We start from the raw sequence: 22,607 nt of genomic DNA on the forward strand, positions 1-22,607 counted from the left end.
AAACAAACTAGAATCACACAGTTATCATATTTTGTCATTTTGATAGATTGGCTGTGGCAATATTTAAGTCCCCCAGGGATGGAACAGAGTCTTGGCAGCAGTTTGGCTGCCAATGGGAAAATTTAATTCGTTGGTACCAAGACTCAGTAGCACAATATTTGGCATCTTCTATTAATTATTAAAAATACAGAAGTCTCTTTGTTATATAAAACTTGATTTAAGTTGAAACAAGGTATATGTTCTTTTACGTCCATATCTCATTTTAAAACAACTTTGAGAGCTTTGGCTCTTCTGTTCTAGAAAATTTGCTCGAATTGAAGGCTGGGGGCGGTGGAAATAAGAATATTAAGAAAGAGTTAATGTGTAGAAAATATCCCGGAAATGAGATCCTATAAAGGTAAGAAATAACAGGCTAACAGGCTGGGTGAAATAGCTGATTCTGAAGGAGACATCGTACTGCTGACAGCCCATGCAGAAGAGCTAGAAGCAGGCAGTGGCAGCTAACATACAGAGCATCCCCAAATTTTATATTCATCAATGAAAACACATTTGCCAATTCCTTATTTGGAAAGGAGAGATCGAGGGAAATCTCCAGTGAGCCCCAGCTTTGTCAAAGACTCCAGGAGAGGTTGTACAGGTTGTGTCCTTGGGTGGGAACTCTGGTCCTGTGTGGCAAAGAGCATCTTCTTCTCAAGGGCATGGTGGCCCTACAAGTCTCAGCAGAGACTCCTACTGTGGTGAATGGAAGGAACTGGTACAGCACTCACCTCTTTCTTTGAGGCATCTTTTTTCCTTTGGTGTCTAGGATTCTAGGGGCTGCTGCTGCAGAGTTAATGCTCGAGGTTAAATAAAGTAGGCCTTGGCTGACCTCTGACTTTATTTGGAAGAGTCTTAAAGGACATAGCCAACAACAGACCTTCTTCATTAATATTCTTAAAACACAACTCACCATAAAAATCAAGTTATGCCAAGATGTGTTTGGGCATCTACCCAAAAGGTTTGGTTTCTGAAGTGTCTATTACTCCTTTAATGCTTCCCAAACAAAATTGAAAGAGCATGAATCTGGGAAGAATCTGGATGTAGGGAGGAGAAACCATGTTTCACTGTTATTCACTCAGGTAGTACTTTCCTCTTCGTTCCACAGACAAATTACAGTAGCGCTTATTGTAGTTTGGGTTTCCAGAGGTTCCAGTCCATTTTGATCATGGTGGGAGGCATGGAAGCATCCAGGCAGACATGATGCTGGAGAAGGAGCCAAAAGGTCTACATCTTGATCCTAAGGCAGTCACAGTATGGCATCTATCCTTGGTGGAGCTACCAGTGATTCACTTCCTTCAACAAGGCCCCACCTACTCCAACAAGGACACACCTCCTAATAGTGTCACTCCCTTCTATGAGGGTCAACCCCATCGGAACCAGGACAGTGCTCAATTTGATATTCTTGAAAGATGTTTTAGATGAATAATGACCAGAACTAACGTACACTTAAGGTGTTTCCTGGTGATGGGTTAAGTGATGAAATTCGTTTTGTTTTCAGACAAACAAAACCCTATGTTTCTTGGGTTGATTTTGAACTCCAGGGCTAAATTAACCCTCCCACCTTAGTCTTCTGAATAGCCAGCACTACAGGGGCTGTGCTGGCTAGTTTTATGTTAATTAGTACTACAACCAAAAGTCATCGAGAGGAAAGATCCTCAATTAAAATCCCTCTATAAGAGCTGGCTGTAGGCAAGCTTAAGGCATTTTCTTAATTAGTGATTGATGTGGGAGGGCCCTTCGCGTCGAGGCTGAGTCTACCCCTGGGCTGGTGGACCTGGTACTATAAGAAAGCAGGCTGAGCAAGCCATAGGGAACAAGCCAGTAAGCAGCATTCCTCCCTTCCTCTAGTTTCCTGCTGTATTTCCATTCCTGCTCTGACTTCCCTAAGCAGTAGAGTATGACCCGACATTTGTAAGATGAAATAAACCCTTTCCTCCCCGAGTTGCCTTTTTGGTCACAGTGTTTTATTACAGCAGTAGTAAGTCTCATTAGGACAGGGTATTTATGCTGCTATATCCAGCAAAATGATGAATTTCTAAAAACACGCTTAACTGTTAATTTAAGAACATTGTATACTCTCAAAGGTAGGAAGTTTTTTAAACATAAGTATTAGTTAAGGGCAATTCCTTTATTACAGGACCTAAGAGATATTCAGAATTAACTATTAAAAACATATGTTGGATACAATGTAGGCAAAATTATTGCTTTGAAATTACTTTAAGAGTTGTCCTATACTATGCTTTAATATGTCTCATATAAAACTACATTCATCAATAAATACATTTCACCCCTTGGCAGATGATCTATGACCCTATAAAAACTAATAAAAATGCCAAAAGGTATAGGAAAACAATAGTCATTTAATCAAATTTCATGACTCAGAAATTTGAGCAGTGCTCTATTGGGTGTTTATTTTGTTCCAAGTAGGATCAATGAATCTCACTGAATGAAATTCATCTGGTGAATGGAGTCAACACGAAGCAATTCACATTTAACAGGAGATACTGAGAGGCAGGGATTAGTTGGCAGTCCTGGCCAGAGTCCACCTCCAGCAGCCTTTTCAGTGAGGCAGTATCATGGGAGCTGAATTTACATGTGAGCCCAGAACTATCAGAGGGAATAACCCAAAACAATACACTAGGAAATACAACGTTCCCTTTGGCTTAGCTTTGAAAATCTTAGAATATCTCTTATCCCAGGTTCTATCTTTTAAGGTAGTTAGGTTAGAACCAATTCGAGAGTGAGGGTTAAAACTCTCTCTCTTTTCTTAACATTTGAAGTTAAAATATAATTACCTTATTTCTGCCCTTCCCTTTCCTCCCCCCACCCCTTCCCATGCACCTCTACTCCCTTCTATCTATTTTTGTAAAATCCAGTTCATGGACTATGCTTTTTTAAAAATTCTTGTTACCTCAAGTGGAAGTGGTAGGGAAAAGCCTGTGTGCACCAGAGGAGCGGGAGTTTGCTTTGCAATGTCCTCTTCTAGACACGTCAGGGAAGCTACACCCAGGAAGACTCATGGGCTTGCCCTGGGCAGGGATGGCACCAACAAACATGCTAACAGGAAAAGGGGGAAGTCCCATGGGGCCTCAACCCTAGACAAAGAACTCAGTGCAACTAAGGCATTCTGGGAGCAGGGGAAGTAGACTCTTAATTACAGGAGAGCAAAGACAGCCCAATGGACTTTTACAATACAACCAGGCAAACGGGTAGAGCACCTGGGCACCACATTACCACTAGACTTCCAGCTTTGCCCTTGGACGAGTGAAATGTTCTAGTCCAGTACCAATGGAAGACCAACGGAATCCCTGGATTTTAACGGTGTTGGATTGATCTGTTTTACAGCTGCCCCATAATTTTTTTTCTCCTCTCAACAAGTCATTGTCAACCTAAACCACAATCAGAGGTTCCCCACAGTGACCTTTATGTGGGAAGAGCAGAGCATTGGGAGAGAGGAGACAAACAAGAATTAACTGCAGATATAGTCAGGAGGGTTTGAGGAAGGATAGGATTCTAAATTTAAAAAGAGATGAATTTACATAATCATCTTGAATATCAGGATTTGGGGGTTTGGAGGAGGGAGGAAAAAGAGGAAATGGGTTCACTTGAACAGTAGGTAGGATTGCCAGGAAAACATTCTGCATGAACATGTATATGGACTGCTGCAGTCTTACCGTTACAGATAATCCAGCCGCCCCCCCCAAGCCCCCAGCAGTGGGAGAGGTACACGAAGCCAGCTGGTCTATTAAAACAAACTCAGGTCATATGAGCAAAAAAAAACTACTTACCTCAGACAGGTATGAACACCCCTCCCCCAATAATACTGTCGGGGTTTACTTTGTTTGGATGTGACAAGAAGGACTTCACCTCAATATCATCAGTTTTTATGATATCCTGACCAGAACATTCTTTTTGTGTGTATTATTAGGTTTTGGGCCTCTGCTAGTCATAAGGTCATTAAAGGTGAAGCTAGATGTCATTCCAGAGAGAAAAGCCTGGCTTCATTTTGAAGATGAGGAAACTACTGGGGTCTCAAGAAGCTACCTGACTTTTCCAAAGCCAGAAACTGTAATGTTTGGAAAGAGGCACACCCTACCGTAATGTTTGGAAAGATGCAACTGTTGATCTATCTGTGGAGAGGGATCTGCTAGCCGAGTCTTCCCTAAGCAATGCCCATCTACCTGGATTTGTAATTTATTTTTAAATTACTAGTTCTGAGTGCAATCGATACATCTAATAATCTATAATCCCAGGCAATGTCCCACAGCAGAAAAAGTCCCGTCAAGACTCATGTGCAGGCAGAGGGCCATTTTTTCACTGGGTTTATTTCACGCTCTACCATTTTCTGATTCTTTGGTTATTTTGCCTTGAACTATTCTTGCAGCATGGTCGCCTCTGGACCTTAGGACTATAGTCCTTAGCACTCCACTTAGAACCAGTCTATTCCGAGATTTTTCTGCACCGAGCACAAATGTGGACTACTCACAAATGAAATAAAGGTGCTGGTCTAATTCTTCTTGTTCCTTTTGTTTTGAGAGAAGTTTGCTCTTTAGATGAGGGGACAGAGAGCTCTGACTTTTATTTTATAGACCGCAGAGACTCTAGGTGGCCTTAAGTACTGTTCCCGAAGCTTGGATTTCCTGTTTAGAGGGTGCACTGTCACGATTAGCTTTTGTCTTCTGCTGCGACTAATTTGTCTTCCTCTTGGATCCGCCGGTGGGGGCTGGGGTGTGGGCAGGACCCGCCTGCTGATGGAGACGCCTCCTTCCTCTCTCTGACCTGGGCAGGATCAGACATCCCGCTTGGCTGGGAGGAGCCCCAAGGGGCCGGATCCAGACCCAAAGGGGGCGGGGCAGCAGCTGACCCCTGGCCACTCCCGGGGACCGTGGAGGGGGGCCCGTCCCGGTGGAGCTGGTCCAGCGCGCTCCGGAGTGGGTTGGCCTCGCTGGGGCGGGGCGGGGCGGCGGCGGGATGGGCGGGATGGGACTCGTGCGGCGGCGGCCCCGGGGCGCCCGGCTCCTCCCCGCCTGTGCGCCGGAGCGCCGGCGGCCGCATTGAGCTGTGCGGCGCGGGCCGGGCGAGCTGCCGCCTGCGCCCGAAGCGAGCGGAGCGCGGCCATGCCCGGGCCCTAGCGCGCTGCCGCAGCCCGCGCCCGCCGCCGCCTCTTCAATGGGCAACCTGCTCGGCGGGGTCAGCTTCCGCGAGCCCACCACCGTGGAGGACTGCGACTCCACCTGGCAGACCGACTCGGAGCCCGAGCCTGAGCAGCCGGGGCCGGCAGGCGGTGGCGAGGGCCAGGAGCAGGACGAGCGGGAGCAGCCCGAGCAGCCTCCCGAGAGAGCCGGAGGGCGACCCCGCGCCAGCCCCGTGCCCGAAGACCACGCCGAGGCGGCGGGCGCGGAGCAGGTACGGGGCCCCGGGACCCACGGTGGGCCCGGAGGGGCAGTGCGCCCGGTACGAGGGAGGGGACTGTGCGCGGCCCCCCGGGGGGTGCAGGGCGGGATGCTCGGCGTTCGTGGCGCCGGTACCTGGAGGAAGCCTGCGGTGTTCAGGATCGCTCGGTGGTTCGCTGCTGGCCCGGGGGCCTTGCTGTGAGCACCGCAGGGAAGTCCCCCAAGGCAAACCCCGACTCCACTCAGTGTTCTCTCTGCCTCTGCAGCGCAGCTGGGTGATGCGAAGGTGGGGTGGGAGGAACTAGACTAAAAATAGAAGATTCTGAGGACCCGGCCGGTGCGTGTTAATTGATTTTTATTTTCATCTTTTTTTTTTTACAAAATTAAAATATTATTCAGATTAAGACAACTGCAGTTGTGGAGCAGCCCCGCAAGCCTCCCCTGACCCCCAAGCGGGGGTCCATGGCCATTAAAAGTATCGCAGAAGGTTCCCAAGCAAACTTAAAAATAACACCGTTTTTTTCCCCCAAGACCTTTCAACGACTTCGAGTATTCCTTAAACATTTCATTTCACCCAGAAGACTTGTTGATCCAACCAAGCTTAATTCAGTTGACCAATACAATTAGATAGATAGGTTAGAAGAGAGATAGATGGCTTCCCTTAACCTCTTGTGGCTTCAGAAACTTTTAAAAGGAGGAACTGTGTATTTTTAAAGAAGTCTGCAGCGTTTAAGGTTGGAGGCTCTGTATTAGGCCTCCCTTTTATAACTTGAAGGAAAATGGAGCCAATGTGACTTTAGGGGAAACATCACCTTTCGAGGAAGTTCGAGCCTTCCCATCCGAGCTAATTGAGCATGTTATTGAAAGGAATGCTATCTCGGGGCGTTCGTTCCATTCCATGTCCCCATTTTGGAGAACCGAGTTAAGCCTTTCAGAGAATCTTGCCCAGAGCATACAGGGAGAGAAGATGCAAGCTGAAGTATGTCCGGGGCCAAAGTGTGGGCCTTGGTCCTCCTGGGTGAGATCCTGACCATCCCTGCCTTGTCTTCCGGTTTCTATTTTGCACTTAGTATTGTGTGCTCAACCCCGAAACAATGTCGCACGGCACATTTCAGTGTTTTCTCCTTCCATTTGTCTTCCAAGTAAATAGCCACCGACAGAAGTTTGGAATAATGATAATAATAATAATAATAATAATAATAATAATAATAATAATAATAATAGTAAACAACTTGGTAATCAATTAACTAGGTCAATTGTAAAATAACATTTCAACCACTGCCCTACAACTTGAGTAAAAGTAGAGTATCCTTTAATTTGTTAATTTTTGTTTCCAGAAGTTCCACCAGACTTCTTAGGTAATCTTTGTGACATCGTTTTGATTCCTCACCCTATTTGTGCACGACGTGGACGGGTCAGTTCTGCCTTTAAAGTAGGCTGAAGACCAGCTGTCTTTGCTCTCATCCATCTCTGTAAATGTTAGACAAAAGATGGTACCATTAGCTGAGGTGAGGAAGCCTGGGGCGGGAGATGCCTCAGAGGTTAAGTCAAGGCTTCTGTTAAGTTTTCCGTCCCATTAGACACCCAAGTGGATGGGCAAGTAGTTGATGGTCTCTGTAAGTGGATACTCAGTCTAGGACTGGAGCTAAAGGCAGGCATTTAGGATATAGTTGTACTTAAAAAAAAAAGAATCAATGGAGGATAACAGGTCATCAAGGAGTCATGAGAGATGTGGGTCAGCCTTCTCACCCTCTGTAAGGGGGTGTGATTAAGAGGAGGAGCCAAAAAAAGAGGGGAGCAGTGGTACAGGAAGCAAGGCAGGGGAGTGTGGTATTCTGATAGCCAAGTGTTAACACTGCTCCAGGGTGGAAGGCCTTAAGGGGTCCAGAATTTCCGGGAAGTCCCTGGGGTGACCATTGAGATGGGAATGGAGTAGATGGAAATTTATTGGAAAGTTCCTAATAGTCCCATTTTAAAGTCAGGTCGTGGGGTAGGCTGAAGAAGAGAGACTGCTACTCACAGTTCCTGGTGAGGATTGACTTCAAAAGAAATCAGAGATACAATCTGCAAGTAGGCTAGACCTGGGTCAAGGGAGATATACTTCCGATGGGAGAGACTACAGCATAGTTGGTGGTTGCATGGAATGGTTTGGACGAGGGAATTTTGATGATCCAGGGGAGGGAACTGTTAAGGAGCAGAATCCTTGCTGAGGAGGAAAAGGTGGCCAGGATACAGAAGTGATCAGGACAGATGCCGGCAGGGTGAAGGATGTCATCATTTACATGGTAGTCTTGGGGAACAGGCAGGACATGAGTCATTAGCTTTGTTTCGAAGATGATAAAACTACGATTCAGCTAAGTGATCTGCTTAAGGCCTCACAAATGTTAAGGAGCAGAACCAAGCCTCCCCTGGCTCTCCTGGCTCCAGATCTTGGGTCGTTGATCTTCATAACCGGATTTTCAAATACCCATCACTTCTAGCAGGGGCAAAACTGGTTCAGACCCAATTAGTCGGACGCAGCGAGTTCTTGCACAACGCTGGGCTCTGAGCCTTGTTCTGTTCCTCCAAGTTTCAGCAACCTTGTTCCTGAGATGCCAGCACTAATAACCGTCAGTCGGGCGTGTTGTGCAACCCAAATGAAGTAATGTACACGTACACGGACGTGTTTTGTAAATGGGAGCGCGTGTGTTTGTAGCTCAGGCTAAAAAGATCCCGAAACTTGCTAGGCAGAGCTATTTTGAAAAGTGTGGCAAGAGCCCGAAGTCGAGTCTTTCCTAGCTTATGTAACGTGACAGTGTAACTACTGTTAAACAGCAGAGGGTTTGGTGTTAAAGTATCTCTGTACTTGTAGTAAGAGTGAGAAATCACACCACTTCAGAAATGCGCGAAAGCTGCTTAGAAGATGCCAGTCTGTCAACGCAGACAGACAGAGGGTGGGAGGGGATGAGACAGAGGGTTGCGGGCAGACTTCTTGGTGAAGATTCACATTTCAGCACCGCAGTTGTTTTCATTGCGTTCAGTCTCCCGGTTCCGTGTGTCACCGGACAAATGCATTTTGCCGTACAACATATGGTCCGGATAACTAGAGGTTATTAGACCCACGTCTTATCCATTTAAAATGACATCACAGCGCTGGCACTTCGTAAACAGCGTGAGCGAGCCACCACCTAGAAAGGACTTCAGTCAGTGTTCGTTCTGCCCGAGAGCTCTCTGCCTTGCTCTGGGTTATTTGTATCAAGTTTGCTGATTTCTATCTCACTGATCATTGAATGGGCAGATGATTGCTCATGCCTTATATGTTTGCTATGGTACTTGGAGGTAGTTTAGCAAGCTAATTTAGTTTGAAACCCTCCCTTCCTTTCATAAATATCACCTGAGTGTCTGGAGCAGCCAGGAGACGCAAATTTAATGAGAAATCTTGATTTACCGACTTAACCCTTTCATGGCACCATGGAAAGTAAGCTTTGTCATGGGCTCCGCGGCATAAAGCCTGGTGGAATGGAATGTGTTTTCAATTCACTGAGTGATGCTCTGGGTGGATGCTAATCCTTAGCATTCACCCTCCAAACCTCCAAAGGCATTGAATAGTAAAGGTTTTTTTGTTTGTTTTTTTGTTTGTTGTTGTTGTTTTTCTTATTTAGTGATATACCTTTAGGAGAAAAGCTTTTAGTGCAAATAAGGTAGATGGATACCAGTAAGCACTGCTTGTGAGCGTCACTAAAGAGACAGAATAGTTTCCTTTACCTGGAGCCGGTTGCTCAGGGTTCCTTATGGAGGTTGAGTATTTTAAGTTTGTTCCAGAAGTTTCTCAGTATAATCCTCTGTGTAAGTGGAGTTTTCGCGTTGTGTCCTAGGGTGGCGATTCCACAGAAGGAAATGCTAAACCAAAGAGAAGCTTCTATGCGGCGAGGGATCTGTACAAGTACCGACATCAGTACCCAGTAAGACCAGCGCGATGATTTTTCTTTTTAAATGTAAACTTTTGCCTTTCTGTTTTTCTGATTTTCCTCTGCCGGTAAACAAACTTGTCAGAAGGGTCCTTGGGCCTGCGTGTGTGTGTGTGTGTGTGTGTGTGTGTGTGTGTGTGTGTGTGTGTCCATACACTGAAGATTAACTTATCTTTTCCTTTAGCAGAACTTCAAAGATATCCGATACCAAAATGACTTGAGCAACCTTCGCTTTTATAAGAATAAAATTCCATTTAAGCCAGATGGTGAGTAAGCTACCTTGATAGAAAGCAATTTTTTTTTGTTTGTTTGTTTGTTTGTTTTCTTTTTTTCGGAGCTGGGGACCGAACCCAGGGCCTTGCGCTTGCTAGGCAAGCGCTCTACCACTGAGCTAAATCCCCAACCCCAAAAAGCAAGTTTTGAATAGCAGCATGTACCTGGATGTACATCTCTTGTTCTGGGCCTCGTGTGTCCCTGCTGCATTTGTTGGCTGGTTACCTTTGTTTTGCCTCGCCATGCAGGCTGATGTGTACACAGAGCCCTGGGTTTGAGAGTGGCCTCCATCCACTTAGTGATCTGTGGAGAAATAGATAATCAGTTAGCTGTGCCTTCTTACTCTCTGTGTGTTACTGACACAGTAGGAGGGGCAAGGTTTCTGTTTGCTGGTTTGGTTTAGTTTAGTTTTGGGGGAGGGAGGGTTAGTCTTCTTTTATGATCAGAAAAGAGGCGAGATTTGTAGAGCTATTTGATTTTAAGTGATTAGACCTTGGAGGGGGTCAGAATCAGCTTCTTCATCTCGGAGATGTGGTTACTGGGATTGGAAGCCTGAACGACTGACTTGCTGGGCCACTGAGTTCATTCGAGAGTGGAGCTAAATCCCAGGGCCCATGGTTCTTTCTGCTATGCCATACTTAAAACCTCCTTAGAAGATGAGTAAATGTAGTGTTTGAGTTTAGAATTTCCTTTGTCACTTTTCAAAATCAAGAGTTGGGGAACTACAGCCATCCCAGTTCAAACCATGCCAAATAAGCGTGCAGCATTCACAACCGTATGACCTCCCTCGGAATAGCAGCTTTCCCAAGCCCGTGGCAGTTGCTATGGTAATTTGATTACAAACTCATAAGCAAAACACTGAGGCATCACACTGTGCCTCGCAGTGGGTATCTGAATTGTGTGCAGGCAAAAGGGAGCCGGATACACTCCCTGCAAGTTCAGCGTGAGGTGGCCAGATTGTCCTGATTCTTGTCATTTGCTCTCAGCAAAAGCCGAGTGACATTCGGAGCCGTATGAGTCAGCTTGTGAAGGGCCTAGATTGTAAGCTGTGCTGGCTAGCTTTATGTCAACTGACACAAGCCGGAGTCGTTCGGGAAAGGGGGAGCCTCAATTGAGAAAGTATGCCCACCAGACGGCCGGTGGGCAAGCCTGGAGGGCATTTTCTGGAATGATGACTAATGTGGCGGGGTTACCTCACCACGGGCAGTGCCATCCCTGGTCTGGTGGGCCTGGTTGGTATAAAATAGCAGACAGAGCAAGCTAGTAAACAGTATTCCTCTATGGCTAAATGTTCCAGAATGCTGGACTCATGGGAAGGAGGGAATCATGGGAATGCTGGAAGGAGGGCTCAAAGCGAGGACATTATGTCCTGAGGAGTGTTGCTGAAATGGGCAAATCCAATCAACTTGAAGTTTTGAGTATCTCAGAAGTCCGGAGGGTATAATACATAGTGTATTTACCATTGATTTTAAAAAAACAAAAACAAAAACCACAAGGGAAAATGACGTTAGCATGTTAATAGCACTAAAGGACAAATGGTGGGACTCTACACAGACTTTCTGGAGGAGCCTTGGTGACAACCTGCTGGTCTTTGAAGATGAAAAGGAGATGAATTGTGGGTGTGGTATTTTTTGTTTTTGTTTTTTGTTTTGTTGTTGTCATTTGCTTTCTGTGAGACTAGCTCAGGATAAGGACCTTGATGGACTTGAGAATCACAAGGAATTTTTTTAGGTTCTTATTGGAGAGAATGGGGCATAGTGAGAGGACTTGCTTTCTGCAGTCACAAAGACCTGTGTTCCACTCCCACACGACTTTGTAACTAGTGTGCAGCATTGAACAAATTGTCATTATTAATTTACTAATGTGAGGCTCTGAACAAATATTCCACTTAAGAGCAGCGTTTTCTTCTTAGTCATGCGGAGATGGTAATGTTGTTTGGAAATGTTTTCCTGCACAGAGGCAGACAGCAAATATGTCAAGCTTTGGAAAATAGTCCATTGAAACACTCGGGCTTGTCTTGTACTAAAAAGCAGGTGTGAGCAATATTAAAAATGGTGTGCTTGTCTGTGTTCCAATAAAACTTTATTTACAAAACGATTGTTAGGCCGTCATACGCCACCCTCTGTATACATCAGCCAGTACAGACTTCTGTAATCTGAGACGCTGCTATTTTTATTTTAGTTAAACTTTTCACATTACTGGGCATTACTGTGGCATGGGATAGCCCTCTTTTAGGAGCATTCTGGTGTGTTGCTTTTAAACCGAAGGTTTTAATGTAAAACTGAAGAGACTCATGTGTTATAATGCCTTCACTGTGTTGTGATGAATGGTTCCTTTTCTCAATATTCGCCCTTTAGGTGTTTACATTGAAGAGGTTCTGAATAAGTGGAAAGGAGACTACGAAAAGCTAGAGCACAACCACACTTACATCCAATGGTCAGTTAAGTGTTCTCCACCTTGAACCGTGTCCTGTCCCATCCTGTTCTCAAGACGACGTTGATTGAAAATTGTTCTTTCTTTCTTTTTTTAACAAACCAGGCTTTTCCCCCTGAGAGAACAAGGCTTGAACTTTTATGCTAAAGAATTAACCACATATGAAATTGAGGTAATGCAAGCTCACTTCGCCTTACAGAAGGTAGCCAAATGTATCGTTGTTTTATTGTTCCTGGCAGCTACTAAGTCATTTCAGTTGACTTCCCTTCTTATATTAGGAATTCAAAAAGACAAAGGAAGCAATCAGAAGATTCCTCTTGGCTTACAAAATGATGCTAGAGTTCTTCGGGATAAAGTTGATTGATAAGACTGGAAATGTTGCTCGGGCCGTGAACTGGCAAGAACGGTTTCAACATCTGAATGAGTAAGTGAAGCCCCTGGCCTTTTCCTGTAGCTCTGTTCTCTGCAGAGTAGGAACAGCTAGCCATTGGCGTAGGTCTGTCCGGCTGTTGAGCATGGAGATGGCTAGTCATGGGGTACTGGATAGACTAGCTATTGACCATAGGACTAATTAGCTGTTGGTCATAGGACTAACTAGCTGTTAGGACTAACTAGCTGCCAGGCATAGGACTAACTAGCTGCCAGGCATAGGACTAACTAGCTGTTAGGCATAGGACTAACTAGCTGTTGGACATAGGACTAACTAGCTGCTGGGCATAGGACTAACTAGCTCTAACTAACTATTGGGCATAGGACTAACTAGTTGTTGGGCATAGGACTAACTAGCTATTGGGCATAGGAATAACTAGCTGTTGGGCATAGGACTAGCTAGAGGCTGGACACAGGAACAGCTAGCATTTGAACACAGGAATACATAGCCGCTGGGCATGGAAATACCTCGTCATTGGGCACAGGACAAGCTCTGTGTATTGGACATGGGACTATATAGACACTGCCCACTTGTAGATGTCGAGGAAACAAGAATGAAATGACACTATCAGATATTGGCCATAGGACTAGCCACGTTTGACCACAGGACTAGGTAGCCATTAGGAATAGGAATCAAAATCGAGTCAGAACTACATTTGTTCCCTCTTGTGCATTCTAAGGAATGACAATGAACAAATTCTACAGAGAGCTGGCTGTTCTGCTCCAGAATGCTTTCTTCTTGAACCCTCTGCCTACAGCCCAACGTGGCTTCTCTCCTTATATGTGCCACGTTTCAAGGAGTTTACGGGTTTTTTTCATATGTTCTCTCTGTCCTAGGCTATAAATTGTTTATATTATCTTCATGCATGCTAACTTCTTAGGTTAAATTCGTAAATGCGGTCTATAATGTATAAAAATGGCCATACTTCTAGCTAAAATTGAGGGGAAAGTCCAGTTGTCTTCATGACGTAGGTAAAGGAAAAGTACCTCTTTCTGGTTCATTCCAAACTCTATAAAGGGAAGTTTAGCAGCTTTCTTGGATGGGTTTAGCTGTACTGTTTTGCTTGGATATGTGTATTGGTGATTAATACTTATAACCAAAGTTTAGTTTTAAAAATATTTTCTTCATAGGCATACTGATTTTTTTTTCCTTTTTAATTATAGAGTGACTTATGAGTACTGGACGATACAACTAACAATTTTAAGAAACTTTTTTTAGTACCTTATAATTAGCTGAACTGGGCAAGTATTAAGGAAAAAAAAAACGCAAGCAATTTCTCTTTGGCAAAAAAACAATCAGAGTTTTGGCATCAGCTCTTTAAACTTTTCCCAGAATTCCCCTCACTTTGGTAAAAGGAGTAAAATATTAGCGTTGAGACATCTCTTTCCTTTGTCGTAAGTAACACTCTTAAAACAGGAGGTTCAGCTAAAGCCTTGAACGTATGGACGTAAAGCTTTACGACCCTGAATGGAGACTCATTAACTTATAACTCAGGTTAAAGTTTGATACGTAAGCTAATGTAAGGGCAAGACATCCGCATCTGCCTATCTAATGCAGGTAGGTACCCATGTCTGGACAGTTTCTCTGTCCTGCTGTTGCAGAACTCTATCTGCAAGTAAGGGTTTGGCAAACAGTGATCGCAGCTCACCCTTTGGGTACCCACCACTCTCCTTCTGTTATTTTTTGCTTAGAGTGGCACTCTGGTTTGGTACATTGTTGTGGAAGTTATAAGTCATGGACAGAATATGAGCAAAGGCTAAAGCTTTCCTAGGGTATTATTGTTAGGGCTTTTCGTTTATAGCCCAAACCAGAGCCCTTTCTGAAGGCTTTATTTAATTAGCTCCTCTCTTAGCCTCTGATGAAGAATGGCGGAACTCACAGCCTTTTCACTCTGTCCCAACTAGCAAGCTCTCTCCCTCTCATCCAATAGCTCTCTGCCTTCCTAGCTCTGGGTGAACTCTCCTGGGGGGGGGGGTTAAAAATTAAAAAATAATTCTTTTACATGTAGATATGTGTGCCACACGTGTGCACATGTGTGCCTCCAGAAGTCAGAAGAGGGCATCAGATCCCCTGGAACTGAGGTCCCCCGGCAGTTGTGAACTGCCTAATGCGGGTGCTGGGAGCCAACCTGGGTTTCTGTGAGGCTGTTCTGTTTGCTTATTTTTGAGACTGGATCTCTGAGTCTAGGTTGACTTCAAATTTGCCACTGTTCTGGCACCATCTTCTAAATTCTGGGATTGTAGACACAGACGCTCCTTCAATCCTTTCTCTGACTCCTCCACTGGGGACCCCGTTCTCTGTGATCTCTTCTTAAATGTCATTGCTTATCTGTGATTGAAGCTGGAAGACATCTTGAGCTTTTCACAGCAGGCTGGTCAGGACTCGGTTGTGTTTATGGCTCAGCGGAGGAAAACTGTTTAATCAGAGTAAACTGGAGTGAAATTGAGTGAAGAGGTGACCTGGATAAGAGTGGTAAGGTGTGTTCAGCTATTGAAAGTGCAGATGTGCAAATCCTGGTCAGGTTTGTGGTAAGCTAGGATTCCTGAGCTGTACTGAGCCTAGTTTGGGGTTTTATGTTCCCGCTGTGCCCTCTCTTATACCAACCTGATCTTCTGATAAAATCAGCACTGTCCTTTGTCCCCATAGCGGCCTCTTCCTCCAGTCCCCGGTGTGGAAGCCAAGGCTGTACAGATTTAACTCCTCCACCCACCATTTGCCTTTCACTGCGACACTTACTTCCAGCCGCCTGAAACAACCAACTCCTTTGTTTTACAGATACTTTTGTTCTAGAATCCCAATCGTTATTTTCCTCAGCTGCTCTGGGCTTTTACCTTCTTTTTTTTCTCGGTTACATAAATGCTTTAGCTTGTGGATATGCAAATGCCGAGTCTCCAGTTCATCTTAGATGTGGCTCTGGCTGCAAATGTGGCATCTACTGCATCGTGTAGTGTAGCACAACTTTTCTTTTACGCAGTCTCCCTCTCCTCTCCACCTCTTCTTATGAAGTCAGTTGCAATAAGTTCTTTCACTAGAAGAACCCTGCATGCATGTGACAGTAACCGCCCCTGTCATTAGCGGAACCGTGCCTTCACGGTACCCCAGATGTGTTGTCTCAACACAGTGGACAGCAGTTACTGCTCTCCACCTGGAGGTCCAAACTGTCTGTACCTCCGTTCCTGTGGGTCAGGCACCCTCTTCCGACCCTCTCTGGCCCTTGCACACACATGATGCATAATAAACCTAAGCAGGTACACACAGACGCATAAATACGTTTTTAAAAGTTCAAATGTTACCGATTCATAAAACTGAGACAGATGTGCTGAATTTCACACTTTGGGGCAAATATCCAAAAGGGTGGAAATAACACATTTTTTTTATTCCAGCAGTTGCTTAGCTCAAATAATACAAATTTGTATTTTGTCTGTATTCTTTCATTAAAATATAAGACCAGAAGCTATGTGCTTCTATATCTCTAATAATTTGACATCTTTTCCCAACATTCCCAGGAGACTGGGTAATTACTACTAATAAAAAACTCGAGCACTTTTGGAAGCCGAGGCAGACATATACAGTGTTTCCAAGAAAGTTCAATGTCGGATATAAAACAGAATTTAGGGAGTTAGGAGTAAGTACTAGTTCTGTTGTGTCACAGTCTTGGGTAAATACATACCCAACCTGCTGACATCAGACATGGTTCTGTAACGGAGGAGAGAGGGTCCTTAAGGGTTCAGCCAGGGGCGTGTGTGTGTGTGTGTGTGTGTGTGTGTGTGTGTGTGTGTGTGTGTCAGCTGAACAAGGCTGGGGAGGTGAGTTATGAATTGTGACAAAATACGTTTGGAAAACGCTAGTCCAAGCATGGCCTCGGTTTTGAAAGAAAAGGGTGTGTCATGTGGGAGAAATGTATGTTCGGAATCAAGGTTGTTCTAAGTGTAGATCTGAAGCTTTTTAGCAAGTCGAGGCCAGCAAAGATGGAGGGAATAGGTTAAGCTGAATACAGACGTGCTGTTACTCAGTCCTAAATTCTGCTGTCAGAGATGATAGTAGGAGGAACATTCGTGCTCACAGCTGAGGGTGGTAGATCACACGAGCTTATAATCCCAGAGGATACGCTTGCAAACACATGTGTGTATACGCCCCCTACACACGCACCATTGCATACATGAACACATGCACATATAGAATAGTTCTAAATGATGTCCCCGTTTACTGAGTTTGCCCGTTCCCTTCTTTTGTATCATCTCAGTTGATGATAACGGGGCAGTTAGATTGAGATCCCCTTTTCCCTGTTTTACAGGTGCAAACCCAGAGGCTTAGATGGGCATCGTACCTTTTCATCACAGTTGAATAATCTGTCGTAGGTCCTGAGGCTTAGTCCATTACCGTCGTGGAGAGAGACACGGCCACAGTTAGGCAGACATGGTGCTAGCATGGTCGCTGAGAGTTCTACCTCTGGATCAGCAGGTGGCAGAAAGAGAGAGCAACATTGAGTGTGTTTTCAGCTTCAAAATCCCCAGAGCCGACCCCCAAGGAGACACACTTGCTCCAACAAGGCCATACTTCCTAATAGCACCACTCCCTATGGCCAGACATTCAAGCACATGACTCTATGGGGGCCACTCCTATTCAGAGCACCACAGTAATAAAGCCAGGGTGAGACAGACTGGCTCTGAGGCCCACACTCTCAACAGCTGAGGCAGGCACAGTCAAGTAGTTTTGTTTTCTTTGTCAGAATTCTTCTAGCCAGCTGTTCAGCATCTGTTTATCCCTGGTTACCTGTGAAACTGTAGCATCCTTCTTTGATGTTGCAAGTACAGAAGTGCCCTGTAGAGGGCAGAAATCATAAACTGTACAGAGCCCTCCACATGCTCTGTTTTGTTCCATGATGAGATTTATAAGTTAGGCGTGGTAGGAGACAACAATAATTCACAAGGAAGCAGAGCTGTTATAACGTTACCATAATAAAGGCTACGCGCTTGGCTCTTTCTGTCTCTCATCTTGTGCCATGGCCACTACTTCCCTTACGGCGGCATTGGCTAATCTGATGCTTGGCTGTGTGTGCAAAGCTGCTCTTGTAGAATGCCTGGTCCTCAGGGACATTAATAAATAACGTAACCCCAGCCAGAACACAGTCAATCTCAGTGGTTGATGTGTCTCTTAAAGAGGAGAGTTTGTTTTAACATTTGAGTTTCACATTCGTCAGATTGTACTGTTACAGTCCACATGCGTTAAATGAAATGCATCCTATGTTTTATTACATTAAAGTTGCTGTAAGGCTTATTTTCTTGCTTTGCATTTCTAAAAATCATCTTCTCCATGGTTTGGGTTTTCTTACTTTTCTTCTCCTGATTCTTTTTCTCTCGTTTTATTCGATTCTCCCTTTCAGGTCTCAGCACAACTATTTAAGGATTACCCGAATTCTTAAAAGCCTTGGTGAGCTTGGGTACGAGAGTTTTAAATCTCCTCTGGTAAAATTCATTCTTCACGAGGCTCTCGTGGAAAACACTATTCCCAATATCAAGCAGAGTGCCCTGGAGTACTTCGTTTATACAATTCGGGACAGGAGGGAGAGGAGAAAGCTCCTGCGGTTTGCCCAGAAACATTACACACCGTCAGAGAATTTTATATGGGGGCCACCTAAGAAAGAACAACCAGAGAGAAGCAAAGCCCAGAAAACACCTACTCTGCCTGCTGTAGGCTCCAACGGCCAAACCTCTACGCACAAGAAATCTAAGGACTCCAAAAATTCCTCAGCAGCTAGTCACTTAAATAACAAAACAGTGGAAGGAAAGAAGGTGGCATCTACAGAGCCCGGGGAGGAGACAGACAAGCCAAGCCCAGAGGCCAGCAGTGAAGATACCAAGCCAAGAACCGCGGAGGACGACAATGCTGCCGACCAATCAGAGTCTCCACCCGAGAAAACCGTTACTGATTCCGCAGGAAAAGGGGAATGTCCGACGACTTCTTCTGAAAAAGATGGAGAAGGGGAAAACCAGAGCAAAGACTCTGAAAACCCTGAAAATGCCAGTTGTCACGCTGAGGTAGTGTCACAGCAAAATGCCACAAACCCACAAACCAGTTCTGGTTAAGGGAGTTGAAAGAAAAACCCTGCTGTCTAATGTATCCTGAAGAACAGAGATGAGGTCACATTTAAAATGTTAGCCACCTGTGGCTTTTGCTGTAAGCCCTTTGTTCTCGTTTTTTATTTTGGATCACGATGAATTGGACATTTAATAAGAAATCTTAAGACCAGATCCAATAAAAGAATGTATTTAGGATGTGTTTTCAAATTCTGTACATAACAGTCACTTGAAAAGTAGTTTCAAGTTGTCTAGGCACACTTCTGTAGCATATGCTCTCCAACACGTTCTCTCTCGAGATTCCTGCAGACGTTAGGCCCCTCTGGTGATGCAGCAGCGCCTGGCTTTTAGATTAGCGAAGGATGATGAGTGAGGGGTGCCCAAATGTTTCCAGAAACTAATCTGGATTCTCAGATTACGGCGCCTCGGCTCTGCCGTGGTTTGCTGCGCTCCTCTTCTCCCTCTCTTCTTGCTTGGACATCACCGTCTCTCTCAGCCACCACACGTTTTCCAGTACACGGCAGGGCCCTCTCCTATACCCGTGTCCAGGTGGAACAGAGGGGATATTTACTAGTCTGATTTCATGATTTTTTTTTTAAGTTTCGTAATAACAAAAATGTTCTCAGTATTAAGTGTTTAGAAAGGATTTTTTTTTGTCTGTATGTGAAAACAAGGAATGAAAATAGACTTTTGGTTTTTTTTCATGGCTGTTCTATACAAAATTGGTAGTTGATTATGGATGCAAATCACTGAGGAATGTTATAAAAAACACAAAAAAAATTAGTCATTTTGCAAAGATGACTCTTCATACTGTCAACAAGTGTGTCAACAGTTGTTGCTCAATTGTCCTTTGAGCCATTAGTGTAGTGGTGCCATGAGGTCTATGCTGATGTCACCAGTCCATGGTGTCTACATGTATGTAGTATGTTCATCTTTATGTATGCATGTTCATCTCATCTTCATGTAATATGTGTAATGTTCATCTTCATGTATTGTGTGTAACATTCATCTTCATGTATTGTGTATGTATGTTCATCTTCATGTGTTGTGTGTGTATGTTCATCTTCATGTATTGTGTGTAACATTCATCTTCATGTATTGTGTATGTATGTTCATCTTCATGTATTGTGTGTATGTTCATCTTCATGTATTGTGTATGTATGTTCATCTTCATGTATTGTGTGTATGTTCATCTTCATGTATTGTGTGTATGTTCATCTTCATGTATTGTGTGTATGTTCATCTTCATGTATTGTGTGTATGTTCATCTTCATGTATTATCTGTGTATGTTCATCTTCATGTATTATATATATATATATGTTCACTTTCAAGTATTATGTCTGTATTTTCATCTTTCATTTGTCATTTGAAACTGAGGACAGTTTGAAATTATATATACCCACTTTAAGTAAATATTAGATTTGCATAGCATTGGTTAAAAGCTTTTTTCTACAGTTATTACTAATTATTAGTGCGTATCAGAAGACAATCAAAAACACTGTGATAGGAACTTTCGAACACTCATACAAGCCGACGAAGTGATGAACAGAAAATATTTTTACTTTTTTTTAAATGAGCCAAGAATTGACTTTTAAAAATCTCTCTTCAGCTTTTAAGAAAAGCCCCATGTGCTTTCACCCACCCCACCCCCACCGCCCAGGGAAGCCTTCCTATTTCCTCTTTTGTAGTATGTCATATAATCATCGTCTTGGCATTTGCAGCCCATGTCAGGGTGATTCCTACAGTACTCCCGCCAACCTTACACTTTTAGAAATAAGATTCTATTGTTTTTAAATGTACACAGCCCAGTTATTTATCCCTGACTTTATTTGTGCACAACTATGAGACACATGTATCTGTCAATCATATCCCTGTAAGACAAGAAGCACTTCATCGTTCTAGGTAGGTAATACATCAGCTTCCGCTTGTTCCAATGTGAGAGGTGTTAAGACTTTCAGGTAGCAATCCCAGTTTAAATTCCTAAGTGACGTTTGTAGCACCAGTCTAAGATCTCAGTGGACATTTGCACAGGGTTCATGGATGGAAGAGGATTGCCAAGTTAGGCTGAATTGTAGGGATATGAGCAATTAAAGATGTCTTAATTTTGAAAACACAATGAAGCATTCAGACCACTTTAAAGGTGTTTAGTATAAAAGAATGTGGGACCAGGAGACTAGAAAGATGACTGTAGTAAAGAGCTCTTGTTGCTCTTCAAGAGGACAGGGTTCGGTTCCTCTACTGGGTAGTTCACAACTGCCTTTACTACCAGGGGATCTGACTCCTTGTTCTGGCTTCTGGGGGCGGTGGGACCTGCATGCATGTGGTGCACATACATTCAAGCGCACACATACACAACTTTTAAAAACTAGACATGGGGCCAGATACTAAAAATAGTTTTAAAAAACAAGCCACCAGATACTAAAGTTAATATAATCTAAATTACTTAGAAATTACAGTAGACCAGAACCCTTAGAAATAAAAACATCTAACAATACAGATTCTAGAGTATTCTTCCTCATTAATGATTTTGTTAGGTTATGCTATTTAATTTGAGAAGACTTAGTCTCTAGAGGAGAACTCCCTGGCTTCCATCTAAAATAGTGGCCTTTTTCCTATGGCGGTTAATTAAACTGTGTATTCATAAAACGACAATGTTTCCTACATTTAATCTGTAAATAGCAGAGAAAATAACTCAGCGAAGAACAAGTCGAAGGAAGTCGTTCCTTTTGCTGATAAAAATTGAGCATCTCGAATTTTTTCTATAAAGAGCACTTTGTACATTTAATAGTTTTTTAACGTAAGATTGATAGACAATGTGTTTATGTGCGTGTTGGATATCAAACAGTGGTCTGAACTTGACTTAGATGGTTTGCGTTGCTTACACCATATGCTTACAGTAATTTACTGAGAAGCTGTTCCAGACAGTGCTGTGCCGCATGGCCAAGTAGCTAGACGCATCGCTAAGCATCTGCAGGTGTTCTCAAGGGTCTTCCTTGGACCCCAAGCCCCAAGGCTACAAAGTGTCAGCTGTTGATAAAGTTACATTTCACAACAAATAGATACTATATTGCTTGATTAGCTTGGTGCATTTCTAATATTTTTTTTTGCTTTCATATTTCAGAGGGGAAAATTATATGTGAAGATATTTTGAAATACTATAAAGTGATAAATAGTTCTATATTTCTGTACGGTGGAGATGTTTCTGACATTAAGATTATTGTATTCTGCATTTTCAAATTCATTCTAATAGGAAAGTTTAAATCGTCATCATGGTCTTGAAAAATCTTATCGGCTTCCTCCAAATCGAGGCTTGTTAATTAAATTGTATAGTTTTGTTTTTAGGTTTTGAAATTCTAATTCTTAGTTTTAAGGAACGGAAGATCTACAACTCAGGAGTTACTAGGAAAGTTTTAATGTTTGATTTTTTTTTTTTTTTTGTGTTACATATAGAAATACTTGAATGTGTAATAAAAACCTGTCCTAGCCATGACACATTGTACCACGCCCTCCTGATTTTCATAATTTACCAGGAATGAAGGTAGGATGGGTTGAGAAGGAAAAAGCATACACCTAGGTAGTCCTTAGAAAGATCGTTTTGCTAAGTAAACCTACATGTCAAATGGTATTTTAAAGTAGTTAATGAACACAGCATATTTGCTTAGTTGTCTTAAAGTCAAAGTTCGTCACACAGCCATTTAGCCAAGCAAATTTAAAACTATTCTCCAGGCTCCTCTAAAAAGAACATTTAAAAACTTAGTTATAATTACATCAACAGGCCTTTAATGACTATTTGGAGTAAGATTTCCTAGTTACAGGAGGATTGGGGAGTAGTTGATTTTGGACTATTTTCCTTTTCCTTTCACTACGTGCGTGTGCGCGAGTATCATTCAAGGTGGGGGTAGTTTTAAAGGAAGATGGCTGGAGTGAATGTCGTATGGAGTATCGTAGTAATGCTTGTCTACTTACCTCTTTAAGCATTGACTTTATTGCAGGAACAGATTTGTGTGGGAAATC

At 43.5% G+C, this 22,607-nt stretch overlaps 2 protein-coding genes across 3 annotated transcripts in view; both read left to right on the forward strand.

The window, feature by feature from the left end:
• The window catches only part of B3gat2 (beta-1,3-glucuronyltransferase 2), a 389,891-nt gene that overhangs the window by 103,328 nt on the left and 263,956 nt on the right, over positions 1-22,607 (forward strand). The window lies entirely within an intron of this gene.
• Ogfrl1 (opioid growth factor receptor like 1) lies at positions 5,111-18,790 on the forward strand. Of its 2 annotated transcripts, none has more exons than XM_032900863.1 (7): positions 5,111-5,445; positions 9,287-9,373; positions 9,564-9,645; positions 12,010-12,088; positions 12,191-12,257; positions 12,364-12,509; positions 17,899-18,790. In XM_032900863.1, the coding sequence occupies exons 1-7, from the start codon at positions 5,209-5,211 to the stop codon at positions 18,599-18,601; spliced, it is 1,401 nt and encodes a 466-aa protein (XP_032756754.1). In that variant the 5' UTR covers positions 5,111-5,208; the 3' UTR covers positions 18,602-18,790. The 2 variants fall into 2 exon arrangements, with proteins under 2 accessions (XP_032756754.1, XP_032756753.1); XM_032900862.1 differs by having other exon boundaries at positions 9,567-9,645.

This window comes from Rattus rattus, chromosome 4, assembly GCF_011064425.1.
Source record: "Rattus rattus isolate New Zealand chromosome 4, Rrattus_CSIRO_v1, whole genome shotgun sequence".
Taxonomy (NCBI): Eukaryota; Metazoa; Chordata; class Mammalia; order Rodentia; family Muridae; genus Rattus; species Rattus rattus.